The sequence below is a fragment of the Parambassis ranga genome, chromosome 2 (assembly GCF_900634625.1).
Source record: "Parambassis ranga chromosome 2, fParRan2.1, whole genome shotgun sequence".
Classification (NCBI taxonomy): domain Eukaryota; kingdom Metazoa; phylum Chordata; class Actinopteri; family Ambassidae; genus Parambassis; species Parambassis ranga.
The window spans coordinates 43,899,626-43,916,754 of record NC_041023.1 but is presented as its reverse complement, the minus strand read 5'-3'; the positions used below and the strand labels follow the sequence as shown (position 1 = coordinate 43,916,754).

At 42.0% G+C, this 17,129-nt stretch overlaps 2 protein-coding genes across 2 annotated transcripts in view; both read right to left on the bottom strand.

The window, feature by feature from the left end:
• Positions 1-17,129, bottom strand: part of LOC114450023 (rho GTPase-activating protein 1-like) — a 150,551-nt gene that overhangs the window by 99,571 nt on the left and 33,851 nt on the right. The gene's annotated exons all lie outside the window — the stretch shown is intronic.
• LOC114444975 (ribonuclease inhibitor-like) lies at positions 5,397-12,583 on the bottom strand (the record flags this gene model as incomplete). Its single annotated transcript, XM_028419893.1, has 7 exons — positions 12,294-12,583; positions 9,693-9,720; positions 9,472-9,628; positions 7,210-7,474; positions 6,929-7,108; positions 6,690-6,736; positions 5,397-5,401 (listed from the first exon to the last, which is right to left on the bottom strand). Coding segments are annotated over exons 1-7 (972 nt in total), but the record flags the coding sequence as incomplete, so codon positions are not given.

The window sequence follows — 17,129 nt, the reverse complement described above, 5'->3', positions numbered from 1 at the left end:
CAGAGTGCTGAAGTGAAAAATGAACACCTTTACTGTCACATCATGTTAGTTTTTTCCAGACATAAAAGTTACTGCCGTGAAAACATGTGTTTTAATCATGTAATTTCCTACATTTGTACAATACATGTTTTCCTTATTCTCAGTGTTTGAACGACTTGAAAATGAACATTTGTGGCTCCTGTCTGTCATTGGCAGACAGGAGCCACAAATCTTCTGTGGATGTTAAGCTTAACCTGGCTGTGGTCTGTGGAGGTGTGCACCACGGCACTGCGTGGAATTCAGCTACCAGCCAACATGTAATGGATCATATCAGTGCTGTACTGTTTACTTTTTAAACATGCAGGTTAAACCACAAATCAACAGTGAACTACACAAACCATGACGATAATGACAACAACATGTAATAATGTCCGCGCATTCTAAGCAGCTATTGTCTGTATTGGATGGTTTAGTGCTGCAGTATTTTGATCAGGCAGATGCGCGGACACCAAAAACCTCTGTTGACGCCGCTAAACTTTTGGTTGTGAACAAAAACTCATATTGTTGTTGTTCAGGTCACGTTTGAACGGATGAACCGCAATAAATGAAAAGTCAGTGTCCTCCTGTTAGAAACACTATGTGTTGAATGTGCACTCTTTTCAAACAGAGACGTTGTTGTTCCGTGACATTGTCATGTTTACATACCTGTTCTGTGTAACTTGATCTCAGGCTTCAGGAGAATATCCAGTAGTTTGCGCTGACGGTCCATCTCTTCCTCGTACTGGACGATAGTTTGTTCAAACACTCCCAATATTTCAGCAGCAGCAGCAGTTAGCCGCTCGCTGATAAAACCTCTCAGAAACTCAGCAGCAGCCATTCAGATGTGATAAAACACTCACAACGGTTAAACAATCTGTTAAACTTCTGCTGTCGCTGTGCTCGTCTTTGTCTTCCCCCTACTTCCTTCTTTTCTTCTTCATCAGTTTATTGGCGGTGGGAGCCACCTTGTAAGGCGCATTACCGCCGCCTACCGGACTGGAGTGTTACAGCAGCAGAACAAATAAAACAATGCAGTGTGCTACTAGAGAAGCATAAAAACTAGAAACAGATAAGTAACAAATAACCTAGAATTAAAAACAATGATAACAATTATTTTATCTTTTAATTAAAATAGAATTAAAAATAAAAGAATAAAAATGGAAAATTAAGAATAACCATGAGATATACAGCTAAGGATAGATATACGGTATGTACAGATATGTACAGTGCTGTATTTGCATCCTGCATCATGAATGTCATGAAATAAAAAACTAACAACTCCAATAGAAGTATTATACTGTTGGTTATATTGTTGCACAAGAGGAACTGTACTGTTTTTAGTGTCATAAAAATAATACTATGGAACACAGTAGTACAGAGACATTTAAAACACAGATAAGATAAGATAAGATAAGATAAGATAAGATAAGATAAGATAAGATAAAACTTTATTAATCCCGAAGGAAATTCTTGTGCCAGAGGTATCAAGTCACATTAAATGCAGTTAAGTACAGAGTATAAGTATAAGTGTCACTATAATCCAAAATAAGAGTACAGTACGCAGTATGAGCACAATATATGATACATGGATACAAATATGGAGATGTAAGGTGCTAAGTAAACATAAACATAGACCAGTGGAGGGAATGACAGTGATGCCTGACATGATTATCTAGCGCTTCTCCCTACAGAAAGGGGAGGAGTTATACAGTCTGATGGCCACTGGCAGGAAGGACCTCCTGTGGCGTTCTGTGCTGCCCCTCGGTAGTCTCAGTCTACCACTGAATGTGCTCCTGTAGGACAGCAGTGTGTCGTGCAGGGGGTGAGACGTGTTGTTACGAATACTGAGGAGTTTCCTCAGTATCCTCCTCTCTGTCACCTCCACCACAGACTCCAGCTCCACTCCCAGTACCGAGCCAGCCTTCCTGATGAGCTTGTTGAGTCTGTTGGTGTCGGCCGTCTTCATCCTGCTGCCCCAGCACACTACAGCGTAGAAGATGACGCTGGAGACCACCGAGTGGTAAAACATCTGCAGCATGGTCTGGCAGACGTTAAAGGACCTGAGTCTCCTCAGTAGATACAGGCGACTCTGTCCCTTCCTGTATATTGCCTCTGCATTTGTGGACCAGTCCAGTTTGTGGTCAATGTGGACACCCAGGTATTTGTAGCTGTCCACAATGTCCACGTTGGTACCCTTGATGCTGACCGGGTTTGGGAGTGTCTGGTGCTTCCTGAAGTCCACCACCAGCTCTCTTGTCTTTGTGACATTCAGCTGCAGGTGGTTCTGTCCGCACCACTCCACAAAGCTGTCCACCACACTCATATACTCCGCCTCCCGACCTCTGCTGGTACAGCCCACAATGGCAGAGTCATCCGATAACTTCTGCAGGTGGCAGGACTGTGAGCAGTGTCTGAAGTCCGATGTATAGAGTGTGAACAGGAATGGAGAAAGTACCGTGCCCTGGGGTGCCCCCGTGCTGCTCACTATTGTGTCCGAGACGGTGTTCCTCAGCCTCACAAATTGTGGTCGACCTGTAAGATAGTTAGTGATCCAGGGGACCAGTGGGGTCTCTACCTGCATGTCCAGGAGCTTCCTCTTCAAAAGGGCAGGCTGCACGGTGTTAAACGCACTGGAAAAATCAAAGAACATGATTCTAACAGTGTTACCTGCCTCCTCCAAGTAGGTGTGTGCTCTGTGCAGCAGGTAGATGATGGCGTCCTCCACTCCAATACGGGGCTGGTAAGCAAACTGCAGGGGGTCCAGCGATGGTTCCTCAACAGCACGCAGGTGTTTCAGGACCAGCCTCTCCAGAGACTTCATCACATGTGAAGTCAGAGCAACTGGTCTGTAGTCGCTGTGTGTGCTTGGATGTTTGGTCTTGGGCACAGGAACAAGGCATGTTGTCTTCCACAGGGCAGGGACAGTCATCAGGCTCAGACTCAGGGAGAAGATGTGCTGGAAGACCCCACACAGCTGTGTGGCGCAGTCCCTGAGTACTCTGGGGCTGAGTCCATCCGGTCCTGCAGCTTTTCCCGGTCGTAGGCGACTGAACTCAGTCACATCCTCTGTGGTGATGGTAACTGTGGACACAGAAGAGCAGGGAGAGAGATCTGATGGGGGAGGGGGGCAGGGAGGCTGGGGGGTTGTTAATGGAAGGTGGGGTAAGGGGGGCAGGGTGATGTTATTGATGGGGAGGTGAGACTGGTTAGTATGGTTAGGGGGAGGGGGAGGAGGTACATTGTTGTTATCGACAGGTGTTAATGGTGCATCACAGGGAGGGGGGGGGTGGTCAGGGAGTGGACTATCAAACCTGTTGAAAAACAGGTTCAGCTGGTTGGCCTCCTGCAGATCTCCATCCATCAGCTGGTCAGAGATCCTATTGGTGGTATGGGGGGGCAGAGGAAGAAGAACACAGCAGCAGTCCTCAGTGATGCTCTGATTTGTTGCAGTGCTTCTTTATAATGGTCTTTAATTCTAACTAACTGCATTGATTGAGAAGAATTACTGCACCTGAGTGGTTACTCTATTCCATGAGAATTGTAAAAACCTTATTTAATATCCAGGTGATTACTTGAGGGTTTTTCCTCAATTACGATTAATGAACGATCATTTTTATTGTTTAAAAAAATAATTACAAGCTTCAGAACGTCCCCTGTCCATTCTCACCAACAACTCCACTAATACCTGTGATCTGCTTCAGGTGAGTGCAGCGGTGCAACAATGAAAAATGTCCCATGTGAAACAATTTACCACCGTGCTGAGTTCCGGACATTTTAGGCCATTTAAACCGATGTTGTCGGTATATGAAAAATTCATATCATAACGCAAATTCACATAATTCATTGTGGGCCGTCATAAATGTTTCTGCGGGCTGCCATTGGCCCGTGGGCCGCACATTGAGTGCCTATGCTATAAACCCATAAGGTGGTGACCTTTGGGTACGTAACCAAAAACTCAGCCTTTCACTCTTCATTTTGAGTGTTTCACTTGAAAAAACAGAGGCAGCCACAGGAAGTAACCCCACAGACCACTTTAACCTCTGAACCATTTTTAGATGCTTAAGGAGACGTTTAACAAGGGGAAGCCAATTCATTACACTGGTCCAATAAAAACTGAAATGAAAGTGTTTTTTATTTTGTAGACATGTATGCAATTCAACATGACATAATGTTAGTTTAATAAAGTGTTGGCTAAAACATATGCCAGCTAAACAAAATACGAAAAAGAAAATGTTAGCTTACTAAAAAGAGCTTTGCCTAAACCTTATGCTAAAAACAAAACAAGCATCAAACAGAAGAATGCTGTACGTTTTTTTAGCTAGCATTTTTTTAATTTAAATTAATTAAAAAATGCTAGCTAAAAAAATACAAAAAAGATAATGTTAGCTTAACAAAGTTAACTAGCTAGAAGCCCATGTTGGGAAAACAAATTATAAAAGAAAATGTTAGTTTAATAAGGTAGCTAAAAACATATGCTAGCAAAACAAAATATTAAAAAGAAAACAATGTTAGCTTAGCAAAGGAGTGTTAGCTAAAACATTATGCTTGCAAAACAAATATCAAACAGACGAATGCTAGTTTCATACAAAGTGTTAGCTAAAAACATATGCTAGCTAAAAAAAGAAAGAGTAGAGCTAAAAAGCATGTAATCATGGTCATTTACTTTTTCTGGGACCATGTAAGAGTGGACGTGTTGAGTTTTGGTCATTAGTGGTTAGGAGCTCATTTCACTGCTTCTAAGACAAAAACATGTTCTGACCTGAAATCACAGTCGGTGATTCAAATGAAAGTGAAACATCATCAACATTTAACGCACAAAGTTGAAGCTGCTGTCACTTCCACACACTCTGCTTCTACACACAGCACAGACTCACTGAGGAATCAAGTGAGAATAAAAAGAACCCAGCATGTAGAGGTTCAGTGAATGTGGTGATGAAGGTGTGGAGGTGGATCAGTGTGTCAGAGGAGATGCTGTAGAAGGACAGAGTGCCAGCAGGACAGTCCACATACACTGCTACTCTGCGAGAGACAGAGGAGGAGGAGATGGGTGTTGCTCTGTCATTGTGACAGACAGAGTAACAACCATCAGAGCAGATCAGAGTCCAGGACTGATTGTTTCTTCCAAACCTGCAACCATCACTGTCTCCTTTCCTTCTGATTCTTCTGTAACTCACTGATATATCAACCCATTCTCTCCACTCAACCTCCCAGTAACAGCGACCAGTCAGAACATTTCTACACAGCAGCTGAGGACACCAGTCAAATCTGTCTGGATGATCAGGATATGGCTGCTTCTCCTCCACATGTGTCACCTTCCTGTTGTTGTCAGACAGTTTGAGGTTTCTGTTCACTGAGTTTGTGTCGACTTCAAGTTGACAGAAATCTGATGGAGAGAAAAAGACAAAGCTGCAGTTTATCATCTGACACATGTGATGGCTTCATTCTGTCTTTACTGACTGATGTGTTGTTCATTCATACAAAGTTTATCATCAGACTTTTTGTCACTAATGTTTGAATGAACAAATACACAACTATCAGCTTTGTGTTCAAACATGACTTTATCATTGCGTGCAATGGCGTCCGTGTGGCAGCGCGGCGACTGTCGATCCCTCGTCATCCGTGAGATCACGTTTGAGGTTTTAATGACCTTATCGACCTTCTATGATCATGAAAATAAAATTACAAATAACAGGAATTAAATTAAATTTGAAACCTTTATTAGTCCCGCAATGGGGAAATTGCTTAAGGCAGCCCAGCAAAGAGTGATATATATATATATATATATATATATATCACATTACCATCTATGCTGGTGTGCAATGTTTGTACATAATGCAGTCTGCAGTCTTCCTCAGAAGTCACATCATGTGACTTCTGAGGAAGACTGCAGGAAGTAGTCGAAACATGTCAAGTGATGACATGATGACATCATGTGACTTCTGAGGAAGACTGCAGGAAGTAGTCGAAACATGTCAAGTCAAGGTAAAACACAAGAAACACTGGTCTGACTAAAAAGAATTCTATCATAATTGGTTGATATCTGATTGTAAAGAGACGTTACACTAATATAACAAAAAGTGCATCAGAATGAAATCTCCTACCATATCTTTAAGCCTTTACTTCTGTAGAAATAGGTGTTGAAATCCACCAGAATGCAGGAAATGGCTTCTACTTCATACAAAATTTTTCGAGTTTAGAGTCTTTTGAATTTGAAATAAAATTTGAGTAAATATTGTTTGGCTTTTTCTAATTGATATTTTGTTCAGTAACTGTTGTTTAAATTTCCATGTTTATTTACAACTAATACTGCATGCACTTTATCAGAGTTGTTGTTGTTTGCCTTTTAAATCTACTGATCATTTTTGAGAAGTGACAGCAGTCATTTACACAAAAACGTGCAAATTACTGAGACACAAATCATCTGGCTCATGTAAGGGAGGAAGTGAGGAGGACATGAGAGTAAGAAGACACTTGGGACATGCTAGCAGGTCACAGTCAGTCCATATTCACTCCAATGACATCACATCCAGACGTTACAACAATAAGTAAGTGTGCAATGACACTGTGACTGAATAGAAAAGACATCTGTCCATTAAAGACAGGACTTCTGATGGACTGATAAAACACTGACTCATGCACAATAAAATGAGGAAAGACTGAGTCAAACTTACATTTCCTCAGACCAGGTTTTAACCTCAGCTCTCCACCATGGTCCACCCTGCAGGAAGAAACACTGAGTTCCTCAGTTTGTCAGAGACACAATGAGTGGGTCCACCAGCTTCAGTAGGTTTTGTGTCATTTACATGTCTGAAATCTTAATTTTATAGCTTCATGATGGAGGAAAATTAAAGATCAGTGGAGATCAGTGATTTTTACTGTAAACATATTACACACTTATATTTGTGCATACCTGAGAGTGTCCAGTCTATAGTTTGGACTATCCTGAATGTCCGACAGCAGCTTCACTCCTGAGTCTCCTGGACCCATTAGATTGTAGCTCAGGTCCAGCTCTCTCAGGTGGGAGGGGTTGGAGGTCAGAGCTGAGGCCAGAGAAGCACAACCTTCCTCTGTGATCAGACAGCTCGACAACCTAGAGTTACAAAACAAATGTGAAAACAAAAGGCATGAAGGATTTATAAATGCTGTATACTTTGAATCTGGGGCTGAATTTACATCCAGCTGTATCCAGACCTGAGAGCTTCCAGTCTACACTGTGGCGTCTCCAACCCAGCAGCTAACTGCTTCACTCCTGAGTCCCACAGGTTGTTGTCACTGAGGTCCAGCTCTCTCAGACTAGAAGACTCGGAGGTGAGGACTGAGGACAGAGCTTCACAGCTTCTCTCTGAGAGGTTACAGCTGCTCAGCCTGACAGAAAAGAAAAGTACACATTTTACAACACTGACATTTATAGTAACTGTGACTGCAAAATGGACAATGACAAAATAGTAATGTGAACCTGACAGCCACAACTATAGAAGATATTTAAATGTGTCCTATAGTTAGAAATAAATATTTAAATGTGTGTATTTAACCACTCAACAACATGAACCATGTTTGAAATGTTTCATAAATCCTCCTACAGAACTTTGTTGGAGGCTTTGACCACTGGCAGCAGCCTCAGAAGAGCCTCCTCTGAAGCAGAGTATTTCTTCAGGTCAAACACCTCCAGATCTTCTGATGATAGTAAGATGAAGACCAGAGCTGACCACTGAGCAGGAGACAGTTCATCTGTGGAGAGACGTCCTGATCTCAGGGACTGTTGGATCTCCTCCACTAGAGAACGATCATTCAGTTCATTCAGACAGTGGAACAGATTGATGCTTCTCTCTGCAGACACATTCTTACTAATCTTCTTCTTGATGTGCTGGACTGTTTTCTGATTGGTCTGTGAGCTACTTCCTGTCTGTGTCAGCAGGCCTTGTAGGTGAGTCTGATTGGTCTGCAGTGAAAGACCCAGGAGGAAGCGGAGGAACAAGTCCAGGTGTCCATTTGGACTCTTTAAGGACTTGTCCACAGCACTCCGGTGGAGGTGTCTTAGTTTAGATTTGTGTCTAATGACTTTAGACCACCAAGATTGTTTCAGCAGGTTGACAGCAGAGTTGATGAAGGTCAGATGGACATGAAGAGCAGCCAGAAACTCCTGAACACTCAGGTGGATGAAGCAGAAGACATTGTCTTCCTCTTTGAAGATCTCTGTGAACACTCCTGATTTCACTGGGGCTGCTTTATCGATGCCACACTCTGTCAGGTCTGATTCATAGAAGATCAGGTTTCCTTTCTGCAGCTGATCAAAAGCCAGTTTTCCCAGAGCCTGGATCATCTCCCTGCTCTCTGGGCTCCAGTGTGAATCTGCCTTAGCTCCTCCATCATACTTTACCTTCTTCACTTTGGTCTGAACCACCAGGAAGCGGATATACATCTCAGTCAGGGACTTGGGCAGCTCTCCTCCCTCTCTGGTTTCCAACATGTCCTCCAGAACTCCAGCAGTGATCCAGCAAAAGACTGGGATGTGGCACATGTTGTGGACGCTTCGTGATGTCTTGATGTGGGAGATGATCCTGCTGGCCTGCTCCTCCTCTCTGAATCTCTTCCTGAAGTACTCCTCCTTCTGTGGGTCAGTGAACCCTCTGACCTCTGTCACCACATCCACAAAGTCAGTAGGGATCTGATTGGCTGCTGCAGGCCGCGTGGTTATCCATATGCGAGCAGAGCGCAGCAGTTTTCCATTGAGGAGGTTTTTCACCAAGTTATCAGTGGTGGTGGACTTAGTTACATCAACAGAGTCACTATCATCAACATGAAGGTCCAGTTGAAGGCGGCTCTCGTCCAGTCCATCAAACACAAAGAGAATCTTGAATTCACTCTTGTCATAGTTGCTGTTTCCTGATGACTGCAGAGCAGTAAAGATGCAATTAAGAGCCTCCTCTTTGATGTCCACAGTCTCTGGGATACATTCATGAATGAGGTTTGCCAAACTGAACTGTTTTCCCATCCGTGGATTCAGCTGACGGAAGTAGAAGGGGAAAATGAGATGCACATCTTGATTGGCTTTTCCTTCAGCCCAGTCCAGCATAAACTTTTGCAACAGGAAGGTCTTTCCAATTCCTGCGATTCCATTGGTCAGCACTGTTTTTATGGGTCTGTATTCTCCAGAAGGATGTTGGAATGTGTCTCCGGGTTTGACAGATTTCTCAGTGTCTCTAGGCCTTGAGGCTTTCTGGATCTGTTGGACCTCATGCTGTGTGTTGTCAGGGCTGGCTGTGATGTACAGCTCTGTGTAGATATCAACCAGACGCTTTTTCTGTATTGCCGAGCCTTCCCGTGCACACAGAAACCTGTCCTGGAAGTGTGATTGGAGTTTCTGTTGGTAATATGTGATGTGGTGTGGCTCCGGTACTGGAACCATCCCATCTGTGTCAAAGACAGTGAGTAGGTTAGTGTGTGTACACATACAGGCACTGAGCATTAACTTGTAGAGGCAGTCCAGTCTGTTCCTACAAAGCAATACAGTTCCATCATTGCCCAAAACACGTCTCTGCTGCAGGTGATTCAAGATGGGGGACACAAAAGTGCCACACTCTTTGACACCCATCAGCGCCAGAGCTGTGTTCTAATGGGAAAGTGTTAAAGCTACAGAACATCTCATCAGTGTGAATCAGGTTCCTCAGTCTCACTCTTCCTTTCATGACAGGTTGGTGCCCCCTGCAGTGCGAGCATGGAAACAGCAAAACGGACCTGACAGTGGCATGTTGGTATTTATAAAAACAAACGTGTGAAAACCAGCAAAACTTTGTCTCTAGATAAAGTAAATGATTCTGTAAAGAGGCTGTTGGTTTGTTATGTCATTGTTAGTTATAAGCATGTGTGTGTCAAGGGAAGTGGAAAAAGTGGAAAGAGTTAAACACAGAGTTTAAGGTTCTCTGATCACTTGCTTTGTCTTTCAGACTTACGATGCGATATTTTCGACTGCTTCCTTTATTACCTACATAACATATTAAAACTTCATACTTGTACTTTTACTTTCAATAGTCGAGCACATTTTAAAGGAGAGACAGCGAGATCCCAAAGTGGCATTTGGTATGCCTCGTCTGCTTTAGTGGCACACACCACTATCGAAGTGGTATGCCCCGCCTAATATAAGCGGGATAAGCTGGATTCAGTGTTAGGCCCTTCATGAACTCAGAGGTGAACAGTGCCCAAAACAACAAACAAAAAGACACTAAAACATACTAAAGTTCCCTAACAAAAGAAAACAAATGACAAAGCTGGAACCTAAAACTCCTGACCCAAAAACAGGTGAAGATGGAAACAAAGAAAAAGGGCTTCTCCCTCCTGCTTGTAGGGTGAAAGAATTTATTCTGCACGGTGTTAACATGCAGTGTGTGTTCAGATATATAGAAGTGTGCCACTAACCTGAAGTATTCATGTTTATATGTGTTTATCACTTAATAATGTGATTTTCAGAAGTGTTTATGTGTTAGGAAGTTTTATAGAAAATCAAAGTAATTTGAGGATATTGAATGTAATAAGAAGTATTTTCATAGTGTGTCATATAACTTTGTTTTCTGCAGTTCTGGCTGTGGCAAATGAGATCAGTTGTTTTTCTGCTCTCTGGAGAGAGCTCCGGTTGGTACGAGATGGTCATAAATTCAGACTAAGGACAGCAGCACCTCTGACGTGATAAAAGCCAGATTCTAAGGGAATGTTTTTTTCTCCTGAGTGCCCAGTGTACGGTCACCCCCAGATCGGCCTCACAACCTATGAGATTTAAGGAACTGGAGCTTTACCTTATTAGGGAATAAACACTAATAGTCTATTCGCCGTATGACCCAGGGTCTGCGGGGGGGGGGGGGGGGGCAGTAGATGCCCCTGTGGGCCGGCAGGCAGGAACGCCCATGTGGTATATCAAATCATCTTTGTGTGCAACAAACAACCCAGAGCTCTGTGACTCATTGTTCAATAAATTGTAATCTTGAGACCAGAATTGATCCGCTCCTTCCTCATAAACCAACTTGGGAGGTGATCAGAAGAAACAAGGAGAATTTTAACCCTAACAAGCTACACATGACAATATATACAAAGCTATTTACAAATGACAATGACTAATCCAAAAGCAAGATGGACTCCAGCTACACAAACACATCAACACAAGAGGTACTCAGACACAGACTAAAGACACACATCATCTGGCTCATGTGAGAGTGGAAGTGAGGAGGACATGAGACTAAAAAGACACCTGGGACATGCTAGCAGGTCACAGTCCATATTCACTCCAATGACATCACATCCAGATGTTTGATGGACAAAAGCCTTTTTCTTGTTGGATATGTGGGTTAGAACAATAAGGATCCAGTAAGTGTGCAATGAAACTGTGACTGAATACAAGATACAAATGTCCATTAAAGACAGGACTTCTGATGGACTGATAAAACACTGACTCGTGCACAATAAAATGAGGAAAGACTGAGTCAAACTTACACTTCCTCAGACCAGGTTTTAACCTCTGCTCTCCACCATGGTCCACCCTGCAGGAAGAAACATATTCTGACTGTGTTATATCAAAGGCTGTCATGTGTGTAGCTAAGTTGGTTGGCAGCATCAAAACACATGTGAGACAGTGAGTGCAAGACACAAGAGATGGCAGCCAAAAAGAACGTCTATATAAGGAGCTATTCTGTAACGAAACCTGTAAGTCATGTAAAGTGAAGTTAACTAATGAAATTAGTTCATCATAATAATAATTAATGCATGGCATCCAACAGGCTAATCGCCTGCACAATAGTCCTAACAGTCCTCTTAAGGTCTCCAGAGTAGCAGCATGTCTAACTTGGTTTGAAACTCTATGCCAGAGGTAACTGCTGCCTTGTGCTGGATATTATTATTATTATTGGTTGTTATTATCTGGAGGACAGTTCAGTCTGTCTGAGTGTTTTTTTGGTGTTGGTTTTACAGTCCCCAATTTATGAGTGTTGTTGCTGATGTATGAGACCTGTTTCATTTGCAATATGGCTGACGTAATCTGGAATTAGTCATTGATGAACCAAACTGTCTCTGACATTTAGTTTCACTCTATATCCAAACACAACCCTGGCTCACATATGTCATAGGTAGAAGAGTTTTCTGACACAATGCATATAAATACATATACAGAAACTGTATGAAGTGTATAAGGAAAACTGACGTTAAAACAATGGACATCAATGGACAATGATGGAGAAAGATGAAGATCAAGGCTCAGGGATTTCTCAGACACACACTGAAAGAGATGTTCTCACCTGTGGACAGTTCCATCACTTCCTGAAGGTTCTGAAGGATCATCTTTGACCACATTTTTCCGCCTGATCTTCACCAAAACCATGTTCATGACTTTAATAGAGTTCTCAGTGTAGATCTGCAACATCTGGTCCACTGTTTGTGTCCGGGTTGCTTTTTCAAGTTTATACTTTGGGATCGATGGGAAGTCTTCCGGAGGTCTCTTCTGGTACATGTACCACTTAAACGTTTCAAACTCCTCTTCTCCTAAATCCTCCAAAGTCTTTAGAATCACCTCTGGAGGATGTGCCATCTTGAGAGGTCTTCAGAGGTCTGTCTGTCCTCTCCTGGTTCTGCTGGGACCACAGGGTTCCAACAGGTTTAAACTTCTAGACTTCTGTAGGATTTTCAGTTTTTCAGTTGAGATACATTCTTTTCACTGCACTCAAGATTTGAACCACTGGACATTTGGATTTTAACTTTTTAACAATGCAACAGACCTGCTGCAGCTTAGTTTATTCTTCAGCCTGGTGGAGACATGTCTGGAGCAAATCACAGACGTCCAAGCATGATAAAAGTCTTCATGAGACTCTCCCGATCACACCTGGTGGTAAGAAAGCTAAATCTCTATCCACAAAAAGCAGTGTTAATTATGATCCTCCTGCCGCTGATAAGCTAAACCTGGATGACACTGTGTCCTTTCCAAAACCTATGAAAGGGGGACCTGAACAGACTGAAGTCACCTGACACACACTTGGTGCCAAGACAAAAACACACAGAAAGAGACAAAGACAACCTACATGACTACAACCAGGAACTGAAAATGCAAGACAATCCTTTTTTCAGAGATTATTGTTAGAAACAGTAACAATGCTCGCACATTGTTCTCTGTTATAGACAGACTGACAAACCCAGGAGTATCAGTCCCACCTGAACTGCTGTCCAAAAAGTCCCTCCCTTGATAATCTGCCTACAACCTTTTGTTGTTGTTGTTGTTTTTAACTACGCAGCTTCAGATGTGTTGCAAATGGTAAACTATTCTCTTTAGTCAGGGCAGTTTCCTCAAGCCCTGAAAACTGCAGTAATTAAACTTTGTCTAAAAAAATCTAACCTGGATGCTTCAGCTATAAATAACTACAGGCCAATATCTAACCTTCTTTTTCTGGGAAAAGTTAATGAAAACATTTTCTAACAAATCCATGCATTTTGGTGTGGAACAATCATTTGAATGAATATCAGTCTGGATTTGAGCACACCACAGCACTGAGACTGCACTTATTAAAGTCTTGAACAGCATACATCTGAAAATGATGCATCCAAAGTCTCTGTCTTGGTATTACTGGACCTTAGTGCTGCATTCAATACAGCTGATCACAACCATCTGATCGGCAGCCTGTGTTCTTCATCCCCCCTTCACTTTTGCAGGAATATTATTTCAACAATAAATAAAACTTAAAAGCAGTTTTAATAAAGAACATTATTGATGAACATAACATTGTCAATAATATAATAATTAAATACAGCTACATTATCTACGTAGAAGACTCAAAACCTGCAGTTCCCCTTTCAGCCTCTGGGGCCTGGCTCCAACAGTCCATCATCACAGAGCTCCATGTTCAAAAGTCCAAATTTACAGTAGAAATAAACAGGTTTACAGCCTGAGCTAACCATGGAAAATAACATCTGTATTTTTGAATACAGATGTTATTTTGACTTACATTTCATTTGTTCTTCTTTCTACTTGCACCACTTTATTTTGAGTTGTGTAAGTGAGTAGATTAGTTGCCCAGTTAGGGAGCAACTGTAATGTTTAATAATTTAAGTTGAAAAATAAAAAAAATGCTTTAAAAATAGAACAAAGGTAAAAACTTTCACTTCACATTATCCCCAAAAGGACCGGATCAGGACTGATCTCACATTTTTAACCTCACATGTAATACCTTCAGGTCACACCCAGGTTCTTACTATATGTACAGACTGAAGGGGATATTTGACATCACATATGTTTGTGGTGGTAAAAAAAAACACTCTGTAAAGTGTTTGCGGTGGTTAATAGACTGTCCAAAATGCTGTAAAGGAAGTTAGGTAAGTGGACTGAAGACATGAATGGGTTAACAGTAGATAGAACAGATATGAGTGCAGTGTCATCCAGCTGTCAGACCAGTTGTGTTCTACCGTCTGCTGTGATTCTAACAGAAAAACACAAGTAACACAACTTGTTCTGAAACAACTGTTCATCTGCTATAAAAGTCATCAAAGATCAAAGAGAAAGCAGCCAATCAGCAGCAGAAACATCTGCACTGTACCATCAGTCAGTGATGCAGCACAGTGTGATCAGACATGTAGAGATTTCTCTGGAAGGATTCTCACCTGCTGAATCAGTTCAGATGGACTTACAGACACTTTCCAGCTTCATGTGTGGAGAAGAAGCTGCTCCTGGTCCCTCCTCAGTCCTGCTGTCTGACACAATCTGTTTTGAGGACGCCATCACTTCCTCACAGCCTCACAGTCTGAACACGTCAGTGACGTTAAAACCGGTCCAACAAGTGTCTGAAAGACATTTCCTGATTCACTTCTACTGTCTGTCCACTAGATGCAGCAATCAATGAACTACAGATCAGCACAGGATGGAGCAGAGCAGAAGCAACATGGATCACACATCATTAGAACTGCTTATTATTCAGTGTTAATAGAGGAGAACAGAAACAGGCTCAGGTTTGTTTCCATATTGTAGCTCTGAGCAGGGGCGACTTTATGAGATTTAATTAATGAAGTGGAGACAATCGATGACTGTTCACATCTGAATCCTACAGATCATTTTTGCTCCATATCCTCTTCGGACCCTGCGTCCATTGGAATGGACATAACATATTGCTGTCTCTAAACCAATAAATATCCTGTAATTGAATGATGTCAGTAATGCTGGTTACTGAGTGGTTCCTGACTATCCAATCACAATGGTGGAGCGACTGCAAAGAGGCAGGAGTAAGTGCCCATTTTCAATCAAAAAGAAACATTTATGTTCATGTTTGCCAAACAAACGGACATCAGGAGTTGAGCTCACATGTTCAATTTGATGGCTGTCAACACAAATGTTTATGCCAAAGCATACATATATCGTGTCCACGTGCATGTTCAGATTACATTTCTCTCTCTTCTTGCAGGCTCCAGATTCTCCTGGTGATGACCTCACTGCTGTTCCCTTGCCATTTTGTGATATACCTATCAAGTTCATGTGCATGTTCAGAACTGTACACAGACTCAAACACATGCAAGAATCAAATTCCAGATGTTTAGGTCATATCTGATTGATTCATATGTGGAAAAACTCAGCTTTATTTTTGATACTTTTTTATGACATTTTACGCCCATCGTGTCATGGCGTCCATTGTAAAGGACATGAAATTGAATTGAAATTGTAGGACAGGCTACAACCTCCTCACAACTGCACATTGATAAGGGTGATATATCGAAATTCTAAACACCAGTTTACAATTATTACAATTAGTTTATCCTGTTCACAGCAACCAAACTACATTCTCTTTATCAGGGCTTAAATGTGACTAAAATGTGGCCCTGGCATTTTTGTCCATGGCGGCCCACCATGATTAGTTAGTTATGCATACCACAACATATATGTGCACATTGTGTTCAAAAATGAAATAAAGCACAGTAGACTACACGGAAGAGAGTGACCATGCTAAAAAACATTCCTGTAACACTCACAGAGCTTTTCATCTGGGGAGAGATGGCCACAGGGCCACCATTCCCATCTTGAAGCTAAAGTGGCTGTCAAAGAAACGCTGCTAAATGTAATGTACTGTTTACACCAAGTCACCATGACACCAAGTCATAGCACGATTTGTAAACAAAAGCAACAAAGGCAACAATCACTCACTCACCTACTACTACTTCTACCGGGCTGACAGGAGCTATTCTGACCTCCTCCTCCTGTCCCTGCTGGCTCACGTCTCTCCTCCTCCTCCCTCCGTGTTACTACTCTGCTGCACATTAAAGCTGTGTGCCACTCTGACAGCCTGTGCACTCCATGGAACTGCTTCTGCACTGATGTCGGCCCTGCACCTGCTGCTGCTACAGTGTGGTGGCAAACATATCTGTGATTTTGGCACATTTGCAGCCACTTGTAGGCTTTTGAACCTTTTCTCTCTCCGCTTCATAAACATTTTTATACTTTAAATGTGACCTTATGGTGTCACCTTTATAATAGAACATGATAACATATAAGCCATTGATTCCTACTTATCTATCCAGGTAAGTACCCACATTAAAAATCTGAACTCAAACTTCTTGAAGCATTTTCTTATTATTACATTACTATTACTTTACCTTTTACCTTATTATAAGGTAATTTCCTTATAATTACCTTATTATTACTTATTATTATTATTATTATTACTTAGTCTTACCTGTGTTGCTGGTTTCTGTGATAGAGTGGAGAGCAGTCAGTGTTCAGGGTTTTTATACTTCATCATAGGAGGAGCCTCTGTGGTCACATGATTTCCTAGAAACTCTGAACAGAATTAAACAGACAGTTGGTTTTTAAAAAACAACAGCTGGCTTCAAACAGATAAAGAGGAGCTGATGAGGGCAGTGGAGCCAGGTGTCACCAGCCACCTCCAACCGAGGCAGAGCCACGACCCAGCCTCTCTGACAGACAACAAGAAAACACACGACCTAAAAACTGTCTGGTTGAATTTCTTTAAATGACTTGGTCGACATAATGTGTTGCAAAACACTGAAGTCAAATAGTAAATATAAGAATCAGCTGTCGCAGCATGACTCTCTGTAACCTGCATTTCCTGTCATACCTTCATGCTCCTGCATGCAGAGAGCAGACA